Source organism: Barbus barbus (assembly GCF_936440315.1).
Source record: "Barbus barbus genome assembly, chromosome: 21".
Lineage (NCBI taxonomy): Eukaryota > Metazoa > Chordata > Actinopteri > Cypriniformes > Cyprinidae > Barbus > Barbus barbus.
The window spans coordinates 17,290,122-17,315,342 of record NC_136749.1 but is presented as its reverse complement, the minus strand read 5'-3'; the positions used below and the strand labels follow the sequence as shown (position 1 = coordinate 17,315,342).

General features: G+C 37.7%; 2 protein-coding genes across 6 annotated transcripts in view; one reads left to right on the top strand and one right to left on the bottom strand.

The window, feature by feature from the left end:
* LOC306887666 (inversin-like) overlaps window positions 1-8,134 on the bottom strand; it is a 38,060-nt gene extending 29,926 nt beyond the window's left edge. For 2 of the 4 annotated variants that reach the window (XM_079445600.1, XM_079445603.1), the window contains exons 1-2: window positions 7,948-8,103; window positions 6,705-6,816 (exon numbers count right to left, since the gene is read on the bottom strand). In XM_079445600.1, the coding sequence (XP_079301726.1) occupies window positions 6,705-6,707 (3 nt within the window). In that variant the 5' untranslated portion in view covers window positions 6,708-6,816; window positions 7,948-8,103. Of the gene's footprint in view, window positions 1-6,385; window positions 6,442-6,704; window positions 6,817-7,947 lie in introns of all 4 variants that reach the window. The other 2 variants (XM_079445602.1, XM_079445601.1) reach the window with 2 other exon arrangements.
* A 166-nt stretch (window positions 8,135-8,300) lies between these two features.
* Window positions 8,301-25,021, top strand: LOC306886934 (endoplasmic reticulum resident protein 44-like). 2 transcript variants are annotated; one of them, XM_079444316.1, is made up of 11 exons: window positions 8,301-8,441; window positions 13,534-13,606; window positions 13,775-13,814; window positions 14,445-14,560; window positions 15,707-15,891; window positions 16,015-16,130; window positions 17,012-17,186; window positions 17,726-17,837; window positions 19,806-19,947; window positions 20,771-20,873; window positions 24,174-25,021. In XM_079444316.1, exons 1-11 carry the CDS (start codon window positions 8,385-8,387, stop codon window positions 24,276-24,278), a joined length of 1,224 nt encoding a protein of 407 aa, XP_079300442.1. In that variant the 5' UTR covers window positions 8,301-8,384; the 3' UTR covers window positions 24,279-25,021. The 2 variants fall into 2 exon arrangements, with proteins under 2 accessions (XP_079300442.1, XP_079300441.1); XM_079444315.1 differs by having other exon boundaries at window positions 24,171-25,021.
* The last annotated feature ends 200 nt before the right edge of the window (window positions 25,022-25,221 follow it).

Genomic DNA, 25,221 nt, shown 5'->3' with positions numbered 1-25,221 from the left:
AAAAAGGAGAGCACTTCATCTTATATATGTGTGTGTGTGTGTGTGTGTGTGTGTGTGTGGGCAAGCATCCAGCTTGTCTAGCCCAGCCAAATTACTCCCCACCAGCATCTTATTGAACAACCAGCTGAGTCAGGATTTAGGGAGAAGGAGAGACAGAGTAGAATAAAAAAGAAAGAATAATGAAGAACAAACCACAGGGTCAGAAGTTGAGCTGTGTGCACATTTATCAGTAAAGCAGTGTCTGGCATTGCAATTGCAGATCTGTATGATTCACATCATCCTCTCGCTTTCTAAAAAGACAGCTTTTTTTCCCCCAAATGTCTTCTAAGTATCTCGCTGAGAGACATCGGTCCTTTCATCTAATGCCCAGAGGGCAAATCCTCCATACTTTCTCCAAGGAGAAAGGGCTCCATGCTGTGGATGCATGCAAGCATCCCTGTGGATGCCATCCGTAGTGTGTCTTGACTGACATGATCACCTTGTGTCTCATTAGCCGTGGTCTCCCATAATGCCGAGCGACAAATGAGCCCCTCTGGTGAAGGAGGTGTGGCTTCCAATGGGCGATGTAATGCAATTATGTAGTTCCAAAGGTGTCAGTCACAACGAAAGCATACGTGCTATTAAATAATACACACTGTCTAATATCTAAGACGTATAGCACACTTCACAATACAGGACAATAAGTGGTGAAAAGCTGTCAGTGCATTAAAGAGTTCTCTGCATAGAGTTTGCATAGGTTTTATTGTACAGACAGGTACCATAAACAGATTCCTGCCTTATTCATAAGTACAAATCAATAAATTATTAAAAACTCATTTTAATATTATTTATAAGAATTAGTCCACTTTGTTTATTCCTGTGGATTGATTTTGACATATAATTGTTTTGATTTTATTTATCTAGTATTGTACTTTAATTTATTTACTTATTTTTGTCATCATTTTTTGCAGTTGTTTACTTTTTATATTGTACTCCAGTGCTTTAAGTGTCAGAAAGGGACTTTATAAATAAAACATATTACTAGTGTTATTATTATTTTTCAATATTAGTATTATCACAATTCATAACTAATGTCTGTATCAGTGGTGTGGTGGACTTCTGAAGTCCCCAATCTGCATTATATCATAATTATTATATTATATTATATTATCGTTATAACAGGTCACACCAAGTGGTTTAAATACATAAAATAATATTTACATTATTTAAAATAAAATAAAACATGATATCAACATTTTAGGTTTTACAGACTAATTAAATACACAGTAAAAAAAGAAAAGAAAAGAAAAAGTATGGAAGTATATAGCCGATTGTAAACCAATTAACAGGTTTTTACTCTAGCATTTTTACAGTCTTTTACTGTTAAAATCACGATCATTTTTTACAGTTTACCAAAAATAGTAATGTCACAACCGAGCAGGTTACTTTGACAAAGACAGCCTGAATGAGTCCAACTGCTACTCATTTTTACCAGTTTGAACCATTACAGCTATTTCTGTCATTTTGTAAAATGCCAAATATAGTAAATTATAAGGCCAGTTGTAAACATGGTGACCATCATCTCATTGGCAGCATAATCAGCCAATCACAGTGATGTGGTTCACACCCTGCTTTAGGACCTCTATGAGACCATAAAGAGCTGATGGGAGGCAAATGTTATGCTGCCTATTTGACATGATAATTTGTACTTAACCCTTAGTTCAGTGCCATTTCAAAGAAAATGTCCTTAGTCTGTTTTCATGAAGGTATGGGATTAGTCACTGATAAACTGAGGCTGGTGGTGGCTCTCTCAGGTAGGACAGCAGCGATTTGAACTGATCCTAAGACTGAGAGACGGCACGGTCTGAGTCCCCGAAGCACACTTGGGCCGGGTTGCTCTGATAGGTCTCTTGGGGCCAGACTCATAGTGAGGGGGAGGTATTAAGGCAGACCCTTTCTGACATCTCTAATGAGGCAGCCTAGAGAGAGATATCTCTTTTCCACCCTCCTATTTTTTTAGTTCTCGCTCCCCCTTCTCTGTATCTCCGTTCCTCGCTTTCTCTCTTCACCATCTACTCACATAAACACGCACGCAAAAGACACACACAGCCCCCCAGGCTATCCCCTCTCCTCCCTACAGCGACTAATTGGGCCAAATCTGTGATCTAATTAAACGTCCAATTAGTAGGAGAGGGGCCATTTAGCCGCTGGCTACACCGCTGTGCACGGGAAATAATGTGATTGAAAAACAAACAGAAAATCAATGAGAGAGAGCGAGAGAGGGGGGAAAAGAGAAGAAGAGAGAGAGACAGCGGAAATGAAAAAGATGAAACAAGATTTGAATCAGTTGGGTGTTTATAGGGTTAGAAAGCAATGACCGACACATACTGCGGTTTCTCATGTAGATGTGTGTATCTGAGTGCTGTCTCCCTCAGCGATGACCCCTTGAACACATGCTAATTACATTATTCGCAAAACACACACGTTAACTGCATTATTCTATCCGTGCAGTCAGTAAGTACATTATTCTATTAACACGCTCAAAGAGCCATAAAAATCAGCACATCATCAATTATTAACAGCTCACTTAACCCTGGAGAGAGCCAAGCCTCCCTCAGAAACATTCACTTACCCTTCGCTTCATTAAATATTAATATAAGGGTCACAATCAACATGGAGGCCACTGAACAGATTGTTCTCATTCATACTGTACATGCTGAGGGAAAAGGCCCAGAAGGGTCAGACTACAGTGGCCAGAGTCTGTCAAATGTCACCACCACTGAGGTCAGTATTTATTCTATTCTATAAGTGTAATTTGATAAGTTTGGTAAGTGTAATCATGTTTTTTGTATCTTAAACATACTTATGTATATTATAATGTTTATGTATTATATAATTATAAAAATGTGTATATAAATATAAATTTATATGAACTTTTAATATATTTATTTAGGATATATTTATTTAGGATATATATATATATATATATGTGTGTGTGTGTGTGTGTGTGTGTGTGTGTATATATATATGTATGTATATGTGTGTATATATACACATACATACACACGCACATATACATACATACATATATATATATATATACATATATACACACTCACCTAAAGGATTATTAGGAACACCATACTAATACTGTGTTTGACCCCCTTTCGCCTTCAGAACTGCCTTAATTCTACGTGGCATTGATTCAACAAGGTGCTGAAAGCATTCTTTAGAAATGTTGGCCCATATTGATAGGATAGCATCTTGCAGTTGATGGAGATTTGTGGGATGCACATCCAGGGCACGAAGCTCCCGTTCCACCACATCCCAAAGATGCTCTATTGGGTTGAGATCTGGTGACTGTGGGGGCCATTTTAGTATAGTGAACTCATTGTCATGTTCAAGAAACCAATTTGAAATGATTCGAGCTTTGTGACATGGTGCATTATCCTGCTGGAAGTAGCCATCAGAGGATGGGTACATGGTGGTCATAAAGGGATGGACATGGTCAGAAACAATGCTCAGGTAGGCTGTGGCATTTAAACGATGCCCAATTGGCACTAAGGGGCCTGAAGTGTGCAAAGAAAACATCCCCCACACCATTACACCACCACCACCAGCCTGCACAGTGGTAACAAGGCATGATGGATCCATGTTCTCATTCTGTTTATGCCAAATTCTGACTCTACCATCTGAATGTCTCAACAGAAATCGAGACTCATCAGACCAGGCAACATTTTTCCAGTCTTCAACCGTCCAATTTTGGTGAGCTCGTGCAAATTGTAGCCTCTTTTTCCTATTTGTAGTGGAGATGAGTGGTACCCGGTGGGGTCTTCTGCTGTTGTAGCCCATCCGCCTCAAGGTTGTGCGTGTTGTGGCTTCACAAATGCTTTGCTGCATACCTCGGTTGTAACGAGTGGTTATTTCAGTCAAAGTTGCTCTTCTATCAGCTTGAATCAGTCGGCCCATTCTCCTCTGACCTCTAGCATCAACAAGGCATTTTCGCCCACAGGACTGCCGCATACTGGATGTTTTTCCCTTTTCACACCATTCTTTGTAAACCCTAGAAATGGTTGTGCGTGAAAATCCCAGTAACTGAGCAGATTGTGAAATACTCAGACCGGCCCGTCTGGCACCAACAACCATGCCACGCTCAAAATTGCTTAAATCACCTTTCTTTCCCATTCTGACATTCAGTTTGGAGTTTAGGAGATTGTCTTGACCAGGACCACACCCCTAAATGCATTGAAGCAACTGCCATGTGATTGCTTGATTAGATAATTGCATTAATGAGAAATTGAACAGGTGTTCCTAATAATCCTTTAGGTGAGTGTATGTTACAGTAGGACTCGGACAAAAAGATGGATAAATTGACAGGTATTTATTGACAAATAGCTGAGGAACAAGGAGTGAGACAGGTAAGTGGTTATCCTGGAGGTCTTAGGTGCTGCAGAGATCCAACTTGGTGAACACGGTGGCTCCGCGAAGATGTTCTAACGCCGCTGGGACGAGAGGAAGGGGATAACGGAATTTGACCGTTATTTTATTCAGGGCTCGATAATCGATGCAAGGTCGTAATCCTCCGTCTTTCTTGGCAACAAAAAATAAGCTCGAAGCAGTAGGGGATATGGAAAGACGGATATAACCTTGCTTGAGTGCCTCCACAATATACTCCTCCATGGCCTTCTGCTTGGGTATGGAGAGTGGGTAAATCTTCCCACGGGGCACTTGCTCACCCGGTAAGAGGTCTATTGCACAGTCCCATGGCCTGTGTGGAGGCAACTGGGAGGCTTTCTGAGGGCAGAACACGTCACTGAAATGGGAGTAACAGGCAGGAATGTCTGCTGATAACTTCTCTGGAGGGCTTTCAATAGACATGGAGTTCAAGGCGATGGACTCAACTGAAGGAGAGACAGGTTTAGGTGCATTGGGAAAACAGTTGGTAAAGCATTGGTTACCCCACTTCAGGACCTCACTAGTATGCCATGAAATATTGGGCTCATGTTGAACAAACCAAGGGCATCCGAGGATAACATTGGCAATGGAACCCTCCAGAACCAGTAAATGGATGTTCTCTTCATGAAGCAATACAATCTTCAGATGTACAGGACCAGCACTGCGGTTAACACATTTACGACTGAGTGGGGTGCCGGTTACCGATTGAATTTGGTAACTAGTCTTTGTGGCTGTGGTTGAGAGGTTGAGCTGACGACATGAAATGAATTAATGTGTAATAAGATGGAATGACACAAGGAAAAAACACATGAAGAAAGGGAGGTGCAAAAAGGCATGGAAAGCCAAGACACCAGCTGAAGTCTATCAGTAATTAGAAAGCAATCCTGCCCCTAGTCAGAGGAAATTAATATTAGATTTCAGTCCCAACACCTACAGTACCAGGATGATGAAGATGAAACAAGGGTGGATATTTCAGCAAGACAATGATCAAAAAAACCCAAGGAAACTCTCAATTGGTTTCAGAGAAAGAAAATAAAACTGCTGGAATAGCTCAACCAATCACCTGACACCACACCTGAGCAAAGCATGTGACTAGTTTCTCCATACAGGAGGCGTATACGTGTATATATATATATATATATATAACGAACACAGGTGCATTTTATTGATGGCATTTTGAATGCACAGAGATACCATGATGAGATCCTGAGGCCCATCGTTGTGCCATTCATCCATGACCATCACCTCATGTTGCAGCATGATAATGCACGGCCCCATGTTGCAAGGATCTGTACACAATTCCTGGAAGCTGAAAATATCCCAGTTCTTGCATGGCCAGCATATTCACTGGACATGTCACCCATTGAGCATGTTTGGGATGCTCTGGATCGGCGTATACGACAGTGTGTTCCAGTTCCTGCCAATATCCAGCCATTTCGCACAGCCACTGAAGAGGAGCGGACAACCTGATCAACTCTATGTGAAGGAGATGTGTTGCACTGCGTGAGGAAAATGGTGGTCACACCAGATACTGACTGGATTTCGGACCCTCCCCAATACAGTAAAACTGCACATTTTAGAGTGGCCTTTTATTGTGGCCAGCCTAAGGCACACCTGTTCAATAATCATGCTGTCTAATCAGCATCTTGATATGCCACACCTGTGAGGTGGATGGATTATCTCGGCAAAGGAGAAGTGCTCACCAACACAGATTTAGACAGATTTGTGAACAATATTTGAGAGAAATAGGCAAAATAGAAATAGTCTTAGATCTTTGAGTTCAGCTCATGAAAAATGGGGGCAAAAATAAAAGTGCTGCGCTTATAATTTTGTTCAGTGTATTAATTTATGTGAGAACAGTATCTGATTTAGAATGAGATTATCTAAATTACAAATTATAGCTGATAAGTGAAATTTGCCAAAAGCTGGCAATCATCTGGTTCTGGTATACCTTTTTATTAACAGGTTTTTACATTCACACCTGCTATTTTAATGTGTGAAATAAATCTTGTTAATGTGACAAAATACACACACACACACACACACACACAAAAAAAAGTGTTATTTTTATCTCTAAAGACATTAATGTGTCAGTTATATGCAAGCTTCTACTCAGCAACGTTTCTTATTTATAAAATTAAAAACTAATGTAATATCAATAATTATATGACAAAAAATTAAAGTATACTTTTAAAACTCTTAATACATAATAATAAAATACTCATAATCTCTTCTAAATCTCAGCACAGTTCTTGGTTTCTGACTCTTACCATGGTGAAGTACAGGAGGCAGGGGAGGCCTCAGCAGATGTTACCCAGTTAAGTGAAGCCTTGCTGGGCTTGGCGTAGCTGCAGATCCCCCTGGCAGCTCTGATCTAGTGTTCTGCAGGAGAGAGAGCGGATCACTCACACACAGAGTACAAACCACCTGCTCTGACCTACTGTGCCAAACATTACCAGTGCTCTACGCCAAGGCCGACTTATAGGAGTGTACTGACATAAAATGGTCAAACAACACTGAAGCCTTGCAAGAAACAGTAAAAATGCAAGAAACTAAACCCAACGTTGACATTTGAAATCTTTATTTTTTTTTTACTCACAGCTGCTGTCAGCTATATAATATTATATGATAAGATTAACAGAATTTTTTTTTTTTTTTTAATTTCATGTGACATTTTTATTGAGACATCCTGGTTGTCTGTTGGTGCACACCATGTTTGAAATATATGCTGTAAATAATTAAAAATCTTAATTGAAAAACGTAATTGAAATTTAATGGAAGTTCTCTGTTGGGTGTCATTTAAATATCAAGTTTATCTCACATATTTCTATTAAAATCATCTAGAAGAAATCATAAGAGGCACAAATGAGTCAGTTGTTGACTGAAAGTAACATTATAATGCTTAATTTGGATAACAAGCTCAAATATTAAAATTTTGGGAGAAATCAATGCCATTTGTTTGTTCATATTGATGTCTCAAACCTTAGCAAATCAATTCAACTCACTGTAGAGATCCTATTTCAGACTCTAAATGAGACACATTAGTGGGTCTTTCTTAGGATCTCATTTGTGATTTTTCTTTCATATGTATATATAAAACTACCAGAATCAAAATCTGTACAAAAATATTTTTTACACCTCATATACTTTTTTTCAAACTAACATACAATGTGCCTAAACAACTGTGTTGACAGTTTGTTTATTTAGGTTGTACGTGGTGGGTTTGGAATGGTAGATAAATCACTAAAACAAAGTAAAGTACATGAATCGGCTGCAGAAATCACTGACATCTTTATGAACACTTTGTGTCCAAGATGCAAAATATTTAAACAATTTTAACAAATGCAAACATAGTTGCATAACTGCTGTAATGATGCTTCAACAACAACCAATGACTGTGTCAGTGATTCATACAATAAATAATGTCTAATTTTGAAAGTGTTTGCATGTAGCTTGATTGCTAAATACAATAAAATTCCCGTTATACAGTTGGGAAACGATGATGCAACTTACCACATTCAATGTGAAACACAATTCCATCACTAACTTTAAACATCACGAACTTTTCCAAAGCACTGCGACAATTTCGCTGTTTTCATACTTTTCGTAACTTCAGTCCCGCTCTTGGTCAATGTTACACCAACATATCTTGAGACCGCAAACACATCTGGGCACGTATGTAAAGAAAACTACAAATACCACCGGCCACATTCTCACCATTCGGCCTTTAAAGGGATTTGTAGTTTTTTAAGAAACACAACCTAGTTGACTCAACGACTCACGTTCCAATATGAAACTACATTCCCCACAATTCCAGAAAAACCGGAATCACAGTTCCCGTAGTCCTGGCCGTATGTACTGCCTGTTTCCTGCAGCAGAGGAGAAGGAGGTGGTGTCGAGAGACTGGCAAGATCCAACAACATCGCAACCTCAATCAACACCACTATACAATGAAATTATCATCAATAATACCCGCTCCCGATCTGCACTACTTCACCCTCCTGCTGGTATGTGGCTGAGTAATCCCGCGCTCTTTCAGTAAAACGCTTCTCCAGGTTTACTTGCAATAGCTAGCTCGTATAACGCTAGCTATTGGAAGGGGGTTATGGACTTGGATGTGATGCTCTTGATTTACATTGGTAATTGACAGGTTATTATAATAAGGTCTCCAGGTTTGGAACAACGGGCGACTTTAGCTATGTCACTTCTGAAAATGTCAATAGCTTTAATGGCCTGTGATGAATGTAGGTTAGCTGGCTAATGTGGCTAACAAGCTATTAGAGTTACCGGACTTGTAGTCATGATGCAGCTGCAAGTGTGGGACGTTTTGAGAGTTTATAGTATGTTGGCCAACTATTCCCATTTAATGTACAACCACACTCTCGTATAAACATGCCAACTTATATGATTCATTCAGAGTGTTTGCAAGCAAACTAGGAGTCATTCAATCATACAACCTTTATTTTAAGCAGCTTCAAATACAGTGTTAAATTAACAATTGTCATTAACAACGCAAATTTGGGAACTTTACACTGGTTTTAAATGATAAATGCAACTTGTTGGAATGAACAAATGTTTGAGGTGCAAGTATCTTACTCTCATTCATAATTGTGAAGTTCCGCCGGCTGCGTTTAATGTGAGCCTATTCAATACGGAAAGTCCTTTAACAAATGAATTATTGGGTTTTACAATAGGAACGATAGAATTTTCAGGTGTCAACAGTCACCTTTATAGTTCACTGTAAAGATAGGGATATTTTAGGATCATTTCATCCGACTTTGCAGTGAAGAAACCGGTTGGTGAACTACTCTGTTGTGGCCGAATCCTATTGGCTGTCAACCCGGAAGTGACCCGCGCTGCTCCCTCTGATGGTGTGAAAACCACAGCAGCGGTAATCTTTGCTGTCAGTGTGGTACATTTAAACAAGCTTTTAATTTCTATTGTATTGTATTTTAGTAGGGCCAACATACTGGTTTATGATCATAAACAAGTTTTGACATTTCCTTTGTAATTTCTATCACCTCAGAGCAGAGGTAGTTAGCTCGAGATTGACCTCTGACAGCTTCTGTCTGTCTTTTATTAATCATTTCAATAACATAAGTTAAAATGTTTGTAATCCCATGCATAATCGTCTAATATAGTTCATTCACTCTGATATTGTTTCAAAGCAACTTCATGATAGCAATAAATACATCAACCCACTTTTGCCTGACAAGGGTGAAAAACAGTGTGAAGTATTACTGATAAAAGTGTGAAGCATTACTGATTTGTTTATGATTTCAACCCATTTTAACAAATGTTATCATTCTTGCACATCCAGCTAGCTACGTAACACTACTTTGATGACATATTTAAAGTAGCGACAGATAATTTCTTCCATATTTTGACCTACACTGGAGTGTAACAGATTATCAAAAAGAAAACATCTATAACATGCATTTAGAAAACAAATAGGGTGAATTTTCATTTCATGCCATCTCTAAATAAAAGCCAATTTTACATAACGGCAATCAAAATGCTTACGTTGGTGAAACATAAAAAACGTACGTAAAAGTAAAGGCCCATTCACACCAAGGGTGATAACTATAACTATATTGTTTTAATTCTGTGAGAATTGTGAAGTCCAAACTTCACCAGCTGGAACAATAGTTGGAGTCATTGTCAGAGCTATTTTAAAAAGCTCAAGCATTTAAAGCAGCAGATCATCTGCAGCAAGCTTTAATAATATACAGAATTGTATTGAATTTTCATTTAATTTTATTGGTGTGGACACTGATGTTGCTGTCATTCTTTGTGTGAATGCACCTTAAGTCTTTCAACAACTCTGTGCTTGCAGCTTTACCTATGAACTGAGACTAGCATACAATTGAAAAATACTCAGGAACTTCAGGACCTGGACTCTAAAAAGTGTTAAGTAGAACCTGCTGATCAAGCCTGTTTGTTTGCCTGCCTGAGTAGAAACTCCCCATATTAGAGCTGGGAAACTCTTTGTGATGAATCTCATTAAGAAATGGATATGCATGTGTCCAAATTTGTTTACCGACAACATGCCATATGTTGGGTCTAGCTGTGATTTTGTACTTTGCGATCAGAGCGGTTGAGATCAGCCCATGTGGGGCCATGTGTTTGTTTTGTTTCTGTGGCTGTGTTGTGACAGTTGGAGACTTGAGTTCACTGAGAGATTAGCCAGTGAATTTAGGCAGTGTTGTTTAGCAGATGCTAGGTTTGTTGAGGAGGATCACATATGCCTCAGTGTGTGTGTGTGTGTGTGTGTGTTTGATATTATTTAAGTCTGAGCGTTTTTTTAAATACTAGTCTTAGTATTCGATCATGGACTTGAAGACAGCTAGTGTGAGGAGCTCTGTATCATATAATTTGCAGTCAGTCTTGCATTCACAGTGTACTTGTCAGGTTAGTCTGTCTCACCATGTTTATTTAAGGAGGGGTGAATATGTCCATAGTATAGCATTATACCTGTCTTCAGGCTATCTTTGATACAGTGCGTCAAACAGGATGTAGTGAAATGTAGCAACAGCAGACTCATCCAGCCAGACAGCCTCTTTAACACGTGGCATTATCAAACCCATTTATCACATATTAGATAGCCACGTTACTTAGCTTCAATGAACTTTGGTAGTGAATGTGATATGATCATTTCAGAGTAATAACACAAAACATATATTTGCTAGATTATTCATACCACCTAGAATCAGCCAGACTCTCATCACATTTTGTTGTTTTTTATGTAACAGAAAGGCAAGTCTGTCACGATTATGGAACTTTTTCTGCAATTAATTGTTATGATAAAATAAATTAATTGTGTGTTTTACTCATGTCAATTACAATGTATGCATAATCCACATATATCTTAAGACACCATTTATGAACTGAACTTGTAAACATATATGTATATTATGAATATAATGTAACATTTCTAAGTCTAAGTAATATGTGTGTAGATATGACTAAAATGCTCTAAATATTAAAGTACATTATGTGGTAATATTATTACAAAAATATGGTAGTAATATTAATTTAGTATATATTAGACAGGCCAATGATATGACATGGCTAAAGAATGTGTGTATATTTTCATTTAAGCAAAAACCTTTTTGTATTTTATCAAAATTCCCTTATTTGAGTATGTGATTGGAATTTAAAGTGCTCGGTGATCACAGATTATGGGAGTTTATCAGTTTTTACTGTTAAGTTACTAAAAGTGAGGCTTAAATGTACTTTCCCATTAAAGGGGGCTTTTGGGAAAAAATGGAGAAATAGAAAATGATTTAATTAAAAAGGTAATCTTAGGTGAAACATCTTCTGTTGATAAGAGACTTAAGACTCATTCTTATACACTGCCCTCCAAATGTTTGGAAACACTCCTGGCAAAGTGTGGTTTTGGACGATATCAGCATAAATCCTTATAATTTTTTGATGCAAATACATTAAAGTAACTTGATATTATCATTGAAGACCAGCAATAAAACATAATAATGCAATATATACATGTCAAAGTCAGACATGCCCCTTTGCCAGCTGTGATGCCTGGTAACTGGTTTAAACTCGGCCCAGGTTTTAAAAAGATTTTTGGGTCGGCACACCTTAATACTGTAGATTCAACGATTGATTGCCAATTCAAAGTCAATGTTTGAATAAACTGTCAGCTCGGATGCCCAGATTATGCAGAGCTGTAATAGCTGCTAATGGTGGATATTTTGATGAATCGAAAGTTTAAGTTGTTTTCTATGTATAAACTGCTTATGTAATAAAATATGCTTTCGTAGTTTGTGTTGTCCCTTATCAGTGCAAAATTATCATAAATTAAAAAGGATTCATGCCAATATTGTCCAAAACCCCACTTTTCTATGGCATTTCCAAACTTTTGGAGGGCAGTGTAGCTACTGAGCACTAGACTTCGATCTTTAATCTAAGAGTCCAGTGGTAAATCAGTAAAATAAATAAATATAGGCTTGACTGTCACAGTTGTTATAAGCACATTTTTCTTTTACATATTTAGTTAGAGGGTGATGATTATTTAATATAATATGGTGTGGATAGATGCAAAGATAAAGTCAAATTGAATAGAGTTTAGCAATGGAGTAGCACACTTCAAATGAGCTTTGCAAACTGCCACACTAGTCAGATGGAGCAGGTCAGCAAAGATTCACTTTCCGTTTGTCTATTAATATCCCATTTCTCTCAGACATTTTTATCCATGAATGACGTATAAGATCTTTAATGATCTTGCCTGGACTAAAAGCATCAGTTTTCCTGTTTGTCATTCAAACAAACAACTACATCCTTGTCTGACTTCGCTCATTTGCATATGTGTTTTGTTTAATGCTAATTTGATGGTGATGTTATTAGCATAAATAGGTATAGTTTCCCTTTTTGGTACTTTGTATGAACAGAAAGATTGAGACTTAAACTGAACCTGTTTCACAGACAGTTGGTGGACAAAAATGGGATTAATGAATTTCTGAACAAAAGGGGTTCGATATGAAAACTTTTTGACCTTAATTGTTTACTGCTTGTAACTGTTTGTGTCTTAAGGAATGTTCCACAGGTGCATGTGCAGCAGTTGTTAGTTAACTTTTTTTATAAAAAAAGAAAATGTGTTATTTATTAGTAAGAAATCTTGAAGGGAGAAAACTTGAAAATGCTCTGTGATTTTTGTTCCCCAACTGTTGTTGACTTGATAGCAGGAATATTTCAAATGCCCCACACAGTTCTGCAAAAGAAAAAAAATTCTAATAAATAAACAAGTTTATTTAGTTATGGTAATAAATTTAGTTAAGGTTGGTAAAGTCTCAACAGACGTTTAATAGACCGTTTGTATATCTATATTGGAATCGCTAACATCACTTATAATTCATCTTATTCCATTTATTAAATGTTTAACCCAACCACTGAGTCTAAACAACCGAATGTACATCATTCTGTAAATAATGACAGAATTTTCATTTTTGGGTGAACTATCCCTTTAACCCAGCATCTTTTTTTTTTAGAGTGTATCAGTATGATATAATGGTTTATCACTGTTACCGTTATTACTGACATACAAACAGTTTACCGATGAACCACCTGTGTTGTTGGCAGGTAACTGGTCTGTATACTCCAGGACGAGGAGAGATCACCAGTCTGGATGCTGGAAACATCGATGACATCCTCAGTGAGTTCTTACCCTGTTTATTTTGTGTGTTTGAAGGAGGCTGTTTCATCAGTGGTTTCAATCAGACAGTTGCTGCACCTGTGTCGTGAACGTAGGTGTGAGTTATCTAATGGTGCTTTGTCATTGTAGTAGATCAAATGAAATTAAACCACACGTTTCTCTCCACAGATGGTGCAGGGGTGGCTCTAGTCAACTTCTATGCAGACTGGTGAGTGTTCCAGATGTGTGTTGGTTAGAAAGGGTCTTGATGAGAGTTGTTGATTTTCTTTGTGTGCTGGTTCCCCGTATGGGTAGATGACAAGAATACTTAATTAAGTTGACTTGTCCTGAGGATGATGATATAACAACAACTTTTTAATGAAGATGTTATTAACAACACACAATTCAGTTTGATACACAATACTGATATCACAGTACAATACACTTAGTGTTAAAAAATAAAATGGTAGGGGTTATTTTTTTGGATTATTACTTCTAGGACATATAATAAACAGCTAGCAAAAAGTACTGTTCATTAACCAAAATAGAAATATTCCTGATTCTGCTTAGCTAAAAATACTGAATTGTTAGAAATGTATGCTTGTATTCTGTCGATCAAATTTAATATTTGATATGCTCTTTATATGTGGATCATTGATTATATGTGAATAAAAGCCTAAATTTAAATCTGTGTCAAAAGTTGAATGAAAATTGAAAACATTTGTGAGCATCTACCTTACGTTTTATTGAACAGAACTGAAATATGCATCTAGAAAAGAAAAACTTGCACTAGCATCTCATAATTTAAAGTATCTGTACCCAGTTCTGAGCTCATTTTATTTGTGTGTATTTTCTGCAGGTGTCGTTTCAGTCAGATGCTCCACCCCATCTTTGAGGAGGCATCGAATATAGTGCGGGAGGAATATCCAGAAGCTACACAGGTGGTGTTTGCCCGGGTGGACTGTGACCAGCACTGTGAGTTTATACACACACACACACACACACATTAGTTTAGCCTTTGAGATAAAGCAAATTAAACAGAATTATTGATGTCTTGTAAAGTGTTTGATGGTTTAATGACAAAACTGCATCTTCTGTGAAGTCAAGGTGGCTCAAAGATACCCCACAGTGTGGGTGTGTGTGAGCGAGAGAGACCGCACATGACTGATTCCAGCCGATCGGCTTTGGAGTATTACCCCCTCACGTCAGTTGACTTTCATGTCTCGGCCCCTCCCCCTTTCTTTCTTTTTTTGCCTTCTCTTTCTTTTTTCTCTACTTCCTTTAGTTCTTTCCCCTTTTTTGGCTCTGTACTTTGACTTGAGTCCATATTTCTCTTTAAAATGAGACTACCCACGACCTCTGACCTTTTGAGCTTTCTCCCTCATAACCTAAAAAACTAAAAATTCATGGATTGACCCATGTTTTGTTCTCCAAAGCGCAAAGCATATCCAAGGTTGAAGAATTTTTTTCTGCATTTGGGTCCTAAAACTCACCTTTCTATGTATTAAAAACAAAGAGAAATAAATGTGACCGGAAAAAGTCATGTCACCTCATTCTGTTGTGTTTCATTGATTTAAAAACACCTTGAGACATTCAAATGCCATCTATAACGTTCACGACCATTCAAAAGCTTGGGGTCAGTAAGATTTTTTTTTAGGGCTGTTAATACTCATCAGTGATGCAATAGATTGTCCAACAATGACAGTAAAGACTGTTTCACATAAATGCTGTTAAAAAATCCTGAAAAAGTCGACCACAGTTTCCACAAAATATTTTTCTGTTTTCAACATTGATAATAAGAAGAAATGTCTCTTGAGCAGCAAATCAGCATATTAGAATGATTTCTGAATTATTGTGCGACACTGAAGACTGGATTAATGACTGCTGGAAATTCAGCTTTGCCATCACAGGAATAAATTACATTTTAAATACATCATAATAGAAAGCCACTTCATATTTTACAGTATTACTATTTTAATGTATTTCGGATCAAATAAATGATGCAGACTATGTGAGCATAAGAATCTTCTTTAATAAACTTATACAAATCTTACCAACTTTGAATGGTAGTTTAGCTGATATAAAAGAGTTATTGACTAATTTTTATGTTTCCACTCATAGCTGATATAGCCCAGCGCTACAGGATAAGCAAATACCCCACACTGAAGCTGTTCAGGAATGGGATGATGATGAAGCGAGAATACAGAGGTCAAAGGTCAGTGACCGCCATTGCTGATTTCATCCGCCAGCAGAAAGTGGATCCAATAAAAGCGTTAGAAAGTCTGGAGGAAATCAGCACTATAGATGTGAGTGTTTCACGATCACAATACTGTTTTATTTCTGTAGCACGTTTAAAATGTCTACCCAAAGTGCTCTTTGGTACAGTGACTAAGAATGATCTCTGTGTCATCTTAATGTCCTTCTTTCAGAGGAGTAGACGCACCATCATTGGTTACTTTGAAAAAAGGGACTCTGACAATTACCATACTTATGAGAAAGTGGCCAACATCCTGAGAGATGACTGTGTTTTCCTGGCAGCTTTTGGGTAAGAGAAGCACTTAAGATACTTAAAGTTAGCATGACATGATAATTCACAGAACCTGTTTTCTAAGTGATTTTATTATATGCATGGGTGAATTGTCCATGTTTCTATTTTTTATTAATTTGACATAATTCGATCTTCCAGTAAAATGACACTGTAAGTCCCAGTTCCTTGGGCCTTGAAAGGGGTAAAAGATAAAAATTGTCATCATTTACTCCTCATGTTATGTCAAACCTTTGTGCAAATATTTTTTCAGTGGAACAGAAAGACAATTTTTAACAATGTTTACACAGCCCTTTTCCATACGTCAACAGTACAGTTGTAAGAGACCGTATGGCTTCAGAAGACTTGAAATATGACCAACAAATCATATGGACTACTTTTATAATTCCTAAATGGTTCTGTTCAGTCCTTTTGTATAACATATCGGTTTAAAATGTTGAGTATAGTGCGTGAATAAATAATGACAGAATTTTAGATTTTGGGCTATTTTGCTTCCATAACACGTATTCTTTCAGACTAGTGGAAAGAAAACATCCTAAATGCACATTTAAGTGTTTATTTTAGTACACTTTATCTATTTGTGTCTGTAGATTTGAATTACAATACATATATTTTCCTCTGCACTGAGATTCTTATTTTGTACTCAAGATTTATGCAAATGAATGCAAATTCTGTTATATGATGCATTGTTTGCGTATTTACACATAATATTAGAGAAATCTTGTCATTTGAAAGTTGTCTCAATGTACTGTGAATAATCAACTGGGGAAGTCTGGTGTTATCAACTAGTTAAAATGTGTACCTTACCTTAAATCAAGTCAGCCCGACTTGATTACCTCAATTTTACCTTGTTTTTTCTATTCCTTTCTCGTTTTTTAAAGGGAAGTATCTAAGCCTGAGCGGTTCAGTGGTGATAATATTATTTATAGGCCAATGGGAGAGAATCCTCCTGACATGGTCTACATGGGCTCACTCACAAATTTTGACCTCAGCTACGCCTGGACACAGGACAAGTGTGTGCCACTAGTCCGAGAAATCACATTTGAAAATGGAGAGGTATGCTTTCCTTTCTCAAAATATCTTTTTGTGTGTATGAGAGGACACGCATGTACTTTTTGTCCACATTTGTTATTTGTGTACATCTAACAGTCGAAAAACGAATTCAGCATTTGCATAAGAAAAGTCCCCTCCCCCTCAGTGTAATTTTCCCACACTCAAGCACATCTGACTGTGTACGTTTCAAGTGTGTTTGTGTTTTAAAGTCATCTGCATGCCATGTCCTTTAGTGGGTGTGGGTTTTTTCTTTGATTTACTTGACCGCATGTTTTGAATAACTTCGGTCTCTGTTGCTCAGTGATAGAGCAGATTCTCCACAATCTGCTCCACTGACCCACCTCTGCCCAACTGCACTTCACCCAAACATCCTACACACTCTCAAAACTCATTAGACTGCATTTGTTTCTGGTCCTCAAATCAGAGCGATGTTCCATCAGTGCTGATATGTATAACAGAAATGGGACTTTTTACTGTTTGTATCGCCCTGCTTGTCTGTGTTCAACTGTGATTAGAATTTGTTTTTGTGTGTGTGTGTGAAGGAACTGACGGAGGAGGGCATCCCGTTCCTGATCCTCTTCCATCAGAAGGACGACACACATAGTCTGGAGAAATTTCAACAAGAAGTGGCTCGCCAGCTTATCAGTGAAAAAGGTATGCATAGGGATCAGAAAGGGTCATGGGCAGGTCAATATTTAATAATTTTAATAAAACTATTAATTAAAACAATTAATAAAAGCCACTCATAGAACTCGCACCTTTAAATGTATTCACTTTGGCTATGGAGTCATGTATTGTAGGTTTCCTCTTACTGGCTCACTCCCTCAGCATTGCTTTTCAAGACATTAGGGGCTTTCGCATTGGAGGAACCTTTACATAGTTCCTAGAACTATTGGTGGAAGTACCTGCTTTTTGGCGTGTTCGCACCACAGGAACTAGGAACGTATTTAGTTCAAGGAACTCTGTTTGGGGGAAATTAATTGGCTCCTACTTCAGAGCAGGGTGTAAAACAGTTCTGTAGGAACTACCAGTGTCGTAAGTGTATGCTGATTGGCCAAACGCATATGAAACACCCCAGCCTTTTTAAAAAATATTTACTCCACGAACATGGGAAACGGCAATAATGGCATTTAGCTATCTGTTGTCTGTAGCATTGTGCTCTTTTCTCAGCCTCAATGATATGTTACACTGCAAGTTGTCATAGGAGATTTAGTCAGATTTTCATGCTCTTTCAATTGTGTAAATTGTGCATTTACATTCCATCTCCATAATTATCACAAACCCCAAGACACACAACAAAAACAGCTCTGATCACAGCGTCCACCATTCACCAGTTGACTCGAACCCTCGACCTTTGAGTTACAAGTCTGACTCTAACCATTTGGTCATGACTTCCAGTGTGAATGAAACCAGGAAAACGGCCCTCAGGGAAATTGGTTCTATAGGAACCACCATGCTGGCTAGTTCCTAGAACTGTTCAGGGCTGCCTCTCCAAAAAGTATTGTAAGCCTATATAATGGTATATATAAAGTGTGTGGGACCTTTTTAAACCATAATCTGTGGTTTCTGGGCAACTGTCAAAGGTCCGTTCGCTTGACATGACCACAGTATGTTGTGAAGCATGATGTAAGTTTGTTGTGAAAGTGACGAGGCATATCGGACCAACACTTTCACAATGCAACGTTGTTTACATCATTTGAACACTCTTAAGATAGTTGACTGGTAGTGATGGTTTATAGTTTAAAAACACACCCTTTTTATTTAACTTCAAAAAACATTGATTCATCACGTATTACCGCTGTGTTTGTTTTGTGTTTTTTAATGCATCAGCTTCGGAGGTCATGTACACTTCCATTATGTGGAATATAGAAATGGATTATTTTTATACAAATATTTGTGTTCAGTTGACGAAAGAGTCATGCACATCTGGGATGGTATGACAGTGAATCCCTTTAAAGGGATAGTTCATCCAGTGATGAAAATAACTCACTCTCAAGTTGTTCCAAACCCTTAAAACCTTTGTTCATCTTTCAAACACAAATTAAGGTATTTTTAATGAAATCCGAGAGCTTTCTAACCCTGCATAGACAGCAAAGGAACTACCACGTTCAAGGCCCAGAAACAGAGGAAGGACATTGTTAAAATAATCCATGTGACATCCGTGGTTAAACCTTAATTTTATGAAGCTACAAGAATATTTTTGTGCGCAAAGAAAGCTTCATGAAATTATGGTTGAACCACTGATGCCACATGGACTATTTTAACAATGTCCTTGCTACGTTTCCGGGCTTTGAAAGTGGTAGTTGTGTTGCTGTCTATGCAGGGTAAGAAAGCTCTTGGATATTACCAAAAATATCTTAATTTGTGTTTGAAAGATGAACGAAGGTCTTACGGGTTTGGAATGACATGAGGGTGAGTAATGAATTTTCAGACAGAATTTTCCTTTTTGGGTAAACTAACCCATTAAGATTGACTAATAAATTAACTGTAATGTATTATTAAATTGATTAATTAACCCACCAACAAGTCGGCTTTGAAAATGCAATGCAGTTTTGATGGCCAAAAATGAAGTTTAGACACAGTCAGTATCTACAACACATCTAAATTTACCTTTTCTCTCAGGCTCTATAAATTTTCTTCATGCCGATTGCGATAAGTTCCGGCACCCTCTGCTGCACATTCAGAAGACCCCCGCCGACTGCCCAGTAATTGCCATCGATAGTTTCCGCCACATGTATGTCTTCCCAGAATTCAGCGACCTTGCGTAAGTATTGGACTTGTCAATGTGTATTTATTGCAGTGATTCCTTCAGCCTCCTCTCTGCAGGTTATCTCTTGTTCCAGACACCTACCCATTAAACAACGATTGTAGACTCTGCCCACAGCAACACACACTGAGAAAGATAGAGAACGGGCTTTGGGCTTCATTTCTTAGCTAGTTACGCCAGTTAATTTAGCAACACCTGACTGGTCGCTGTAATGTGTGTGAACATAGCTTAGTTTTCATAGGTTTATAACTGTTATTACTACTTTACATTTACATTTATTCATTTAGCTGACGCTTTTATCCAAAGCGACTTACAATATTTGCTATATTTGTCAGAGGTCGCACGCCTCTGGAGCAACTAGGGGGTTAAGTGTCTTGCTCAGGGACACATTGGTGTCTCACAGTGGATTCGAACCCGGGTCTCTCACACCAAAGGCATGTGTCTTATCCACTGCGCCATCACCACCCCATGGGGCCACTCAGCCACTTTATTACAGCATTATAATTATTTATGACACCAGAGGCTGTATATGACAGAAAGCATCATAATTCAGCGCATGCCTTATTTAATTAAGCACTCTGTATATCCTATTATCCAATAAGGGCCTTATCAGCCTGCCTCTCGTCAGTCTTTGATACAGCTGATTGTCCAGGGGGTCGGTGGCGTCTGGGGCAGTACAGATGATGTCATTATCTTGTTAAAATGCTGTGGTTTTGGAGACTGTCGGCTCTCTCTGGGTCTTATCTGTTCACTCATTAAATCAATGATGCTGCTCGTGTTGTTGTTTGTTTGTTTTATGATGCCTTGTGTGTATGAACAGGGTTCCAGGAAAGCTGAGGCAGTTTGTTTCGGACCTGCACTCAGGAAAGTTGCACAGAGAGTTCCATCACGGCCCAGACCCCACAGACAGCACTCCAGGACAGGTCAGAGTTCACCACAACTTCTGCATGGGATTGCTTTTCATTTAGAAGAGTGATTTGAATTGGACCTGCCATAATTTTTAAAAAGCTATGGTGACCCAAACTCGGAATTTGCGCTCTGCATTTAACCCATCCCTTTGGGTTACAAGTCAGACTCTCTATCCATTAGGCCATGACTGCCATTTCTGTCTTTTTTCTTGACAAATATTGTGTTTATTTACGCGCAGAACATCTTTTTCGACCACATCAAACAGGAGATTTTTTAGACATGCACTCCACTTCAGCTAAGTGCCAGTTGATAGTCAAACGAGCATGGAAAGGTACAGGTGACGAGAAGCTTCTGTAGAACACAGTGAACAGCGGTCAGATGAGATGTCAGGTCATAAGTGAGCAAATATATATCAGGGCTCGCAAAATCGCTAGCCCGACGTCTCGGGGCTATTGTGTTTTCCAGTCGGGCTACCAAAATGTATCCCTGCCCTGCCCGACGGGCTAACTTAAATACAGGGCTCCCACGCAATGTTCCCTCTAAGCTGAGCGCGCGCGCGGTGCGCGACCGCGCTCTTCTTCCACCGAGACCGCGCAGAAGAAATAATGTGCCTTGCGCGCACAAAAATGAGTTGGGAAGCCATTTGATTGAATGCCGCCAGTAAAAGGGAAAGAATAGCAATGCTCTGGCAAACCGCTATAGAGCTGATGTCACGACAGAGTTAGAACCGGTTTCATAGAAAGAGAACGATGTGCACCAAATGAGTCGCTGTAGAAACTCAGTACTTCAGTGGTTGCGGTGCGCTCAACACGAGAGACAACACAAACGCAATGACATGTGAAATAAAACGTCCTCGTGTATTAAAGAAGAGTGGCTTGTCTAAGTCCTGGAAATAGCGGAGGATGGGCAAAGAACGGTAACAAAGACATGTACAGTCACACACAAGGATGTTTAGACGGCTATAGAAGAATTCATATGTTCACTTTTTTATATATTTTACTTACAGATCTCAGCTTAAGTTTTGCTTCTGTTTGTATTCTATTGTCAATTTAAATAGTTTGATTTGATAATATATTATGTTAGGGCTATATTATAAACCTGATAAATAATTGACCTTGTTTTTGAGTTTTTTACTTTGAGTCTCTTGCTCATCAAGGCTGTATTCATTTCAAAAATACAGAAAAAACTGTGATATAGTGACAAATTATTGCAATTTCTAATATTGGTTTCCTATTTTAATACCTATACTTTAAAATAGCATTTATTCCTGTGATCAAAGCTGAATTTTCAGCATCATTACTCCAGTCTTCAGTGTCCCATGATCCTTCAGAAATCATTCTATCATTTTTTCTTTGATTCTTTAATTAATAAAAAGTTTAAAAGAACAGCATTTATTCAAAATAGAAATATTTTTAAAGTTTTTAAAGAAATATTATAGTCTTTACTATTAATTTTATCCATTAAACACATCCTTGCTGAATAAAGTTTATTTAACTTTAAAAAAGTTAAAAAAGCAGTACAACTGTTTCCAACATTGATTAAAAATCAGCGTATTAAAATGACTTCTAAAGGATCCTGTGACTCTGAAAATACTGCTTTGCTTCACAGGAATTAATTACATTTTAAAGTATATTAAAATAGAAAACATTTATTTTAAATTGCAATAATATTTCACAGTATTATTTTTTTTATCACATAGATACAGCCTTGATGAGCATAAGAAACTTCTTTAAAAAACTTTATTGATCCAAACTTTTGACCTGCAGTGTATTGTTCAGTAAAAATGTTTTCTCAGGTAACCTAAAATATACATCATTTAGTTACATCAAGGGTCAAATCAAATATAAATAGCTCATTAAAGTTAAAAGTTACACACTTTATTTGTGCGTGCTGTACAGGTCTGGTATAAAGAATGCTTTTGCTCAGGTGCCCGAAATGTGTGCTCAATAGAGAAAAGTTTTGCTCAGCAAGAAAAAACATTAGAGGCAACATTGCTCCCACGGGTCCTTAAATTTGATAAAACTAAACTGAAGAGTTTTTAAGGCCTTAGACCGCTTTAAATATGTTAAATGGTATAAGAAATAATTTTTCAAACTGCTTTAAATAGATTTCTGCAGATACCTTGTAAATAGTCAAATAAAAGTCTTTCCTTGATATTTGTGTATTGAAAATGTTTTTGATTGACATCTATGGTCTTTATTTTATTCGGGCTAGTTAAATTAATTTTCGGGCTACCAAAATCTGAAGAGTACCTGCCCGAAGGACAACCAGGGACTTAGAAATTTTGTGAGCCCTGTGTGTGTGTGTATATATATATATATATATATATATATATATATATATATTTATATATATATATATATATATATATATAGCTGGGTTGTTTTGATTAAATAATAATAACTAAACAAATACAGGCAATTTACAAAATTAAAGTTCATTGAAAGTATTTTTTTTTTACATATTAAAAGTTTGTTTTATAGCAAAAGCAGATAACTCCAACAGTCGTTTTTTTTCGTTAAAAGAGTGTTTCATGTTTTAGAGTTAAAAAAACACTTTAATCTTTGTTATCTCGGATGACAATGTGGATGCCTGACAAACGTTGTTGTTGTTGTGATCATGGATTTATGGATGTGATTACACACAATATATAGAGCTTTTCCCTCACCATTGTAACGCGCTGCTTTTTCAAGGTTCCATGGAAACGTTTCAGCTTTTATTTGCCTTTTTTGCCCTGAAGAAGATATCACAGTGTTGAGTATTCAAGTAAACAAAAAACTGTTATTTCTATATATATATAACTTATAGTTATTAATAAAAAAAAATAGCTGACCTCAAACTTTTGAATAGTAGTGTGTAAAACTACACTTTTAGTATCATTGCTTGTAATTTCACATTCCATTATTAACAAATTACAGATTGCACATAACAGCGCATCATTATGCGATATTAGTTAAACAACTTCTGTTTGGCCTGTACATATCGAGATGAAATTTGGCTTAGCGTTGTCCACTTTTCGGCTGATTAAAGTACCCCATTATGACAGGCACTTTACTCAGGTTGTGAGTTCAGCACACTTCCTGATCCAAATCTCTGAAAAGAACGTGTTCATCTAGACTAATTAATGCAGGCATACATTAATTAAGAATATGACTGAATGAAACGCACGTGCTGACATTTGAATGGAGATGCAGCAGAATGAACCCGGTGGCCTCGGTGCAGAGCGATCTGTTGACAGGAACACATCCATCTAGCTGTGCTTCTCAAAATAATGACTGTGTAAATTATTCGCCTGTTTGTGTGTGTTCCAGCAGGAGGAGAATAGAGAGGTGGCCAGTAATCCCCCAGAGAGTTCCTTTCAGAAATTGGCCCCCAGTGAGACACGCTACACCATCCTCAGGGACCGGGACGAGCTGTGATGTCACAACCGCATCGAGACCCAACCCAGAACCCAGCAGTCAGCTGGTGCCCACCCGGCACTGCCGCTGCCTGCGCAACGTCTATTTTCATAATTTTTATTTTAGATAAAAAAAAAGTGAGAAGGTGAACCCCTGAGCTTTTTTGGGGTGGGTAATGAAGAGGAGCGTTTTTACTTTTGTTTTTGGAGCTTGTAAATATGTTTGTGCTCTGTGGGTCTTGTCTAAATTAAAAATATGATTTTTTTTTTTCTTTTCTTTTCTTTTTTTTTTCTTTTGCCCTACGTTTTTGTCTCCTTAAGTCCCTTTTTTGTAGAAAAAAAAACATTGGTACATTGGTGGTCCTGTTTGTTGGAAAGCAAATTGAGTTTATTATGGATCTTAAGTGCGAGCAAGTTGAATAATGGAGGGAAAAAAGAACAAACCTGCAGTCAACCTGTGGTATTTCACTCCAGTCCTCAACAGAGTGTGTGTGTGTGTATGCGCGTGCGAGTGTGTCTGCACATGTATGTTACATGTGCTTATTAGTCTGTATTCATGTACTGTACCGTTCCAGACTTGTTTAAATTCACGCTCGCTAAGATCCAGACTCGTTAGTCTCATATCATCCCATTCCACCAGGGGGAGTGGTCAGGGGCGGGGTTATGTGGGGGTTTAGCGGGGTGGGGATTATTTGTAAATCTGTCATCTCAGAGTGGACAAGGAAACCAAAAAAAGTAAATTAAAAAAAACATTTTACAAGATTCTATGTTGTCTGCGTTTCATTTTGAACGTGGTTCACTTTTTTGTTTACTTTTGCACTTACTACGTCACATTACATCTGTACATTAAAAGATATTGCATAAAACATAAAAATATTGCAAATTTTAAAATATAATCCCAATCAGTATCAAGTTAAGTATACAAGGTTCTTCCTGTGTTACATTACTCTAAATAAAATGAGCAG

Excerpts from the sequence above, each read along its gene's own strand:
- LOC306886934 (XM_079444315.1), top strand. The coding sequence starts at position 8,385 with ATGAAATTATCATCAATAATACCCGCTCCCGATCTGCACTACTTCACC. Across the intron at positions 8,442-13,533 it reads ACTACTTCACCCTCCTGCTG|GTAACTGGTCTGTATACTCC; the intron begins GTATGTGGCTGA and ends TGTTGTTGGCAG. Across the intron at positions 17,187-17,725 it reads TCACATTTGAAAATGGAGAG|GAACTGACGGAGGAGGGCAT; the intron begins GTATGCTTTCCT and ends GTGTGTGTGAAG.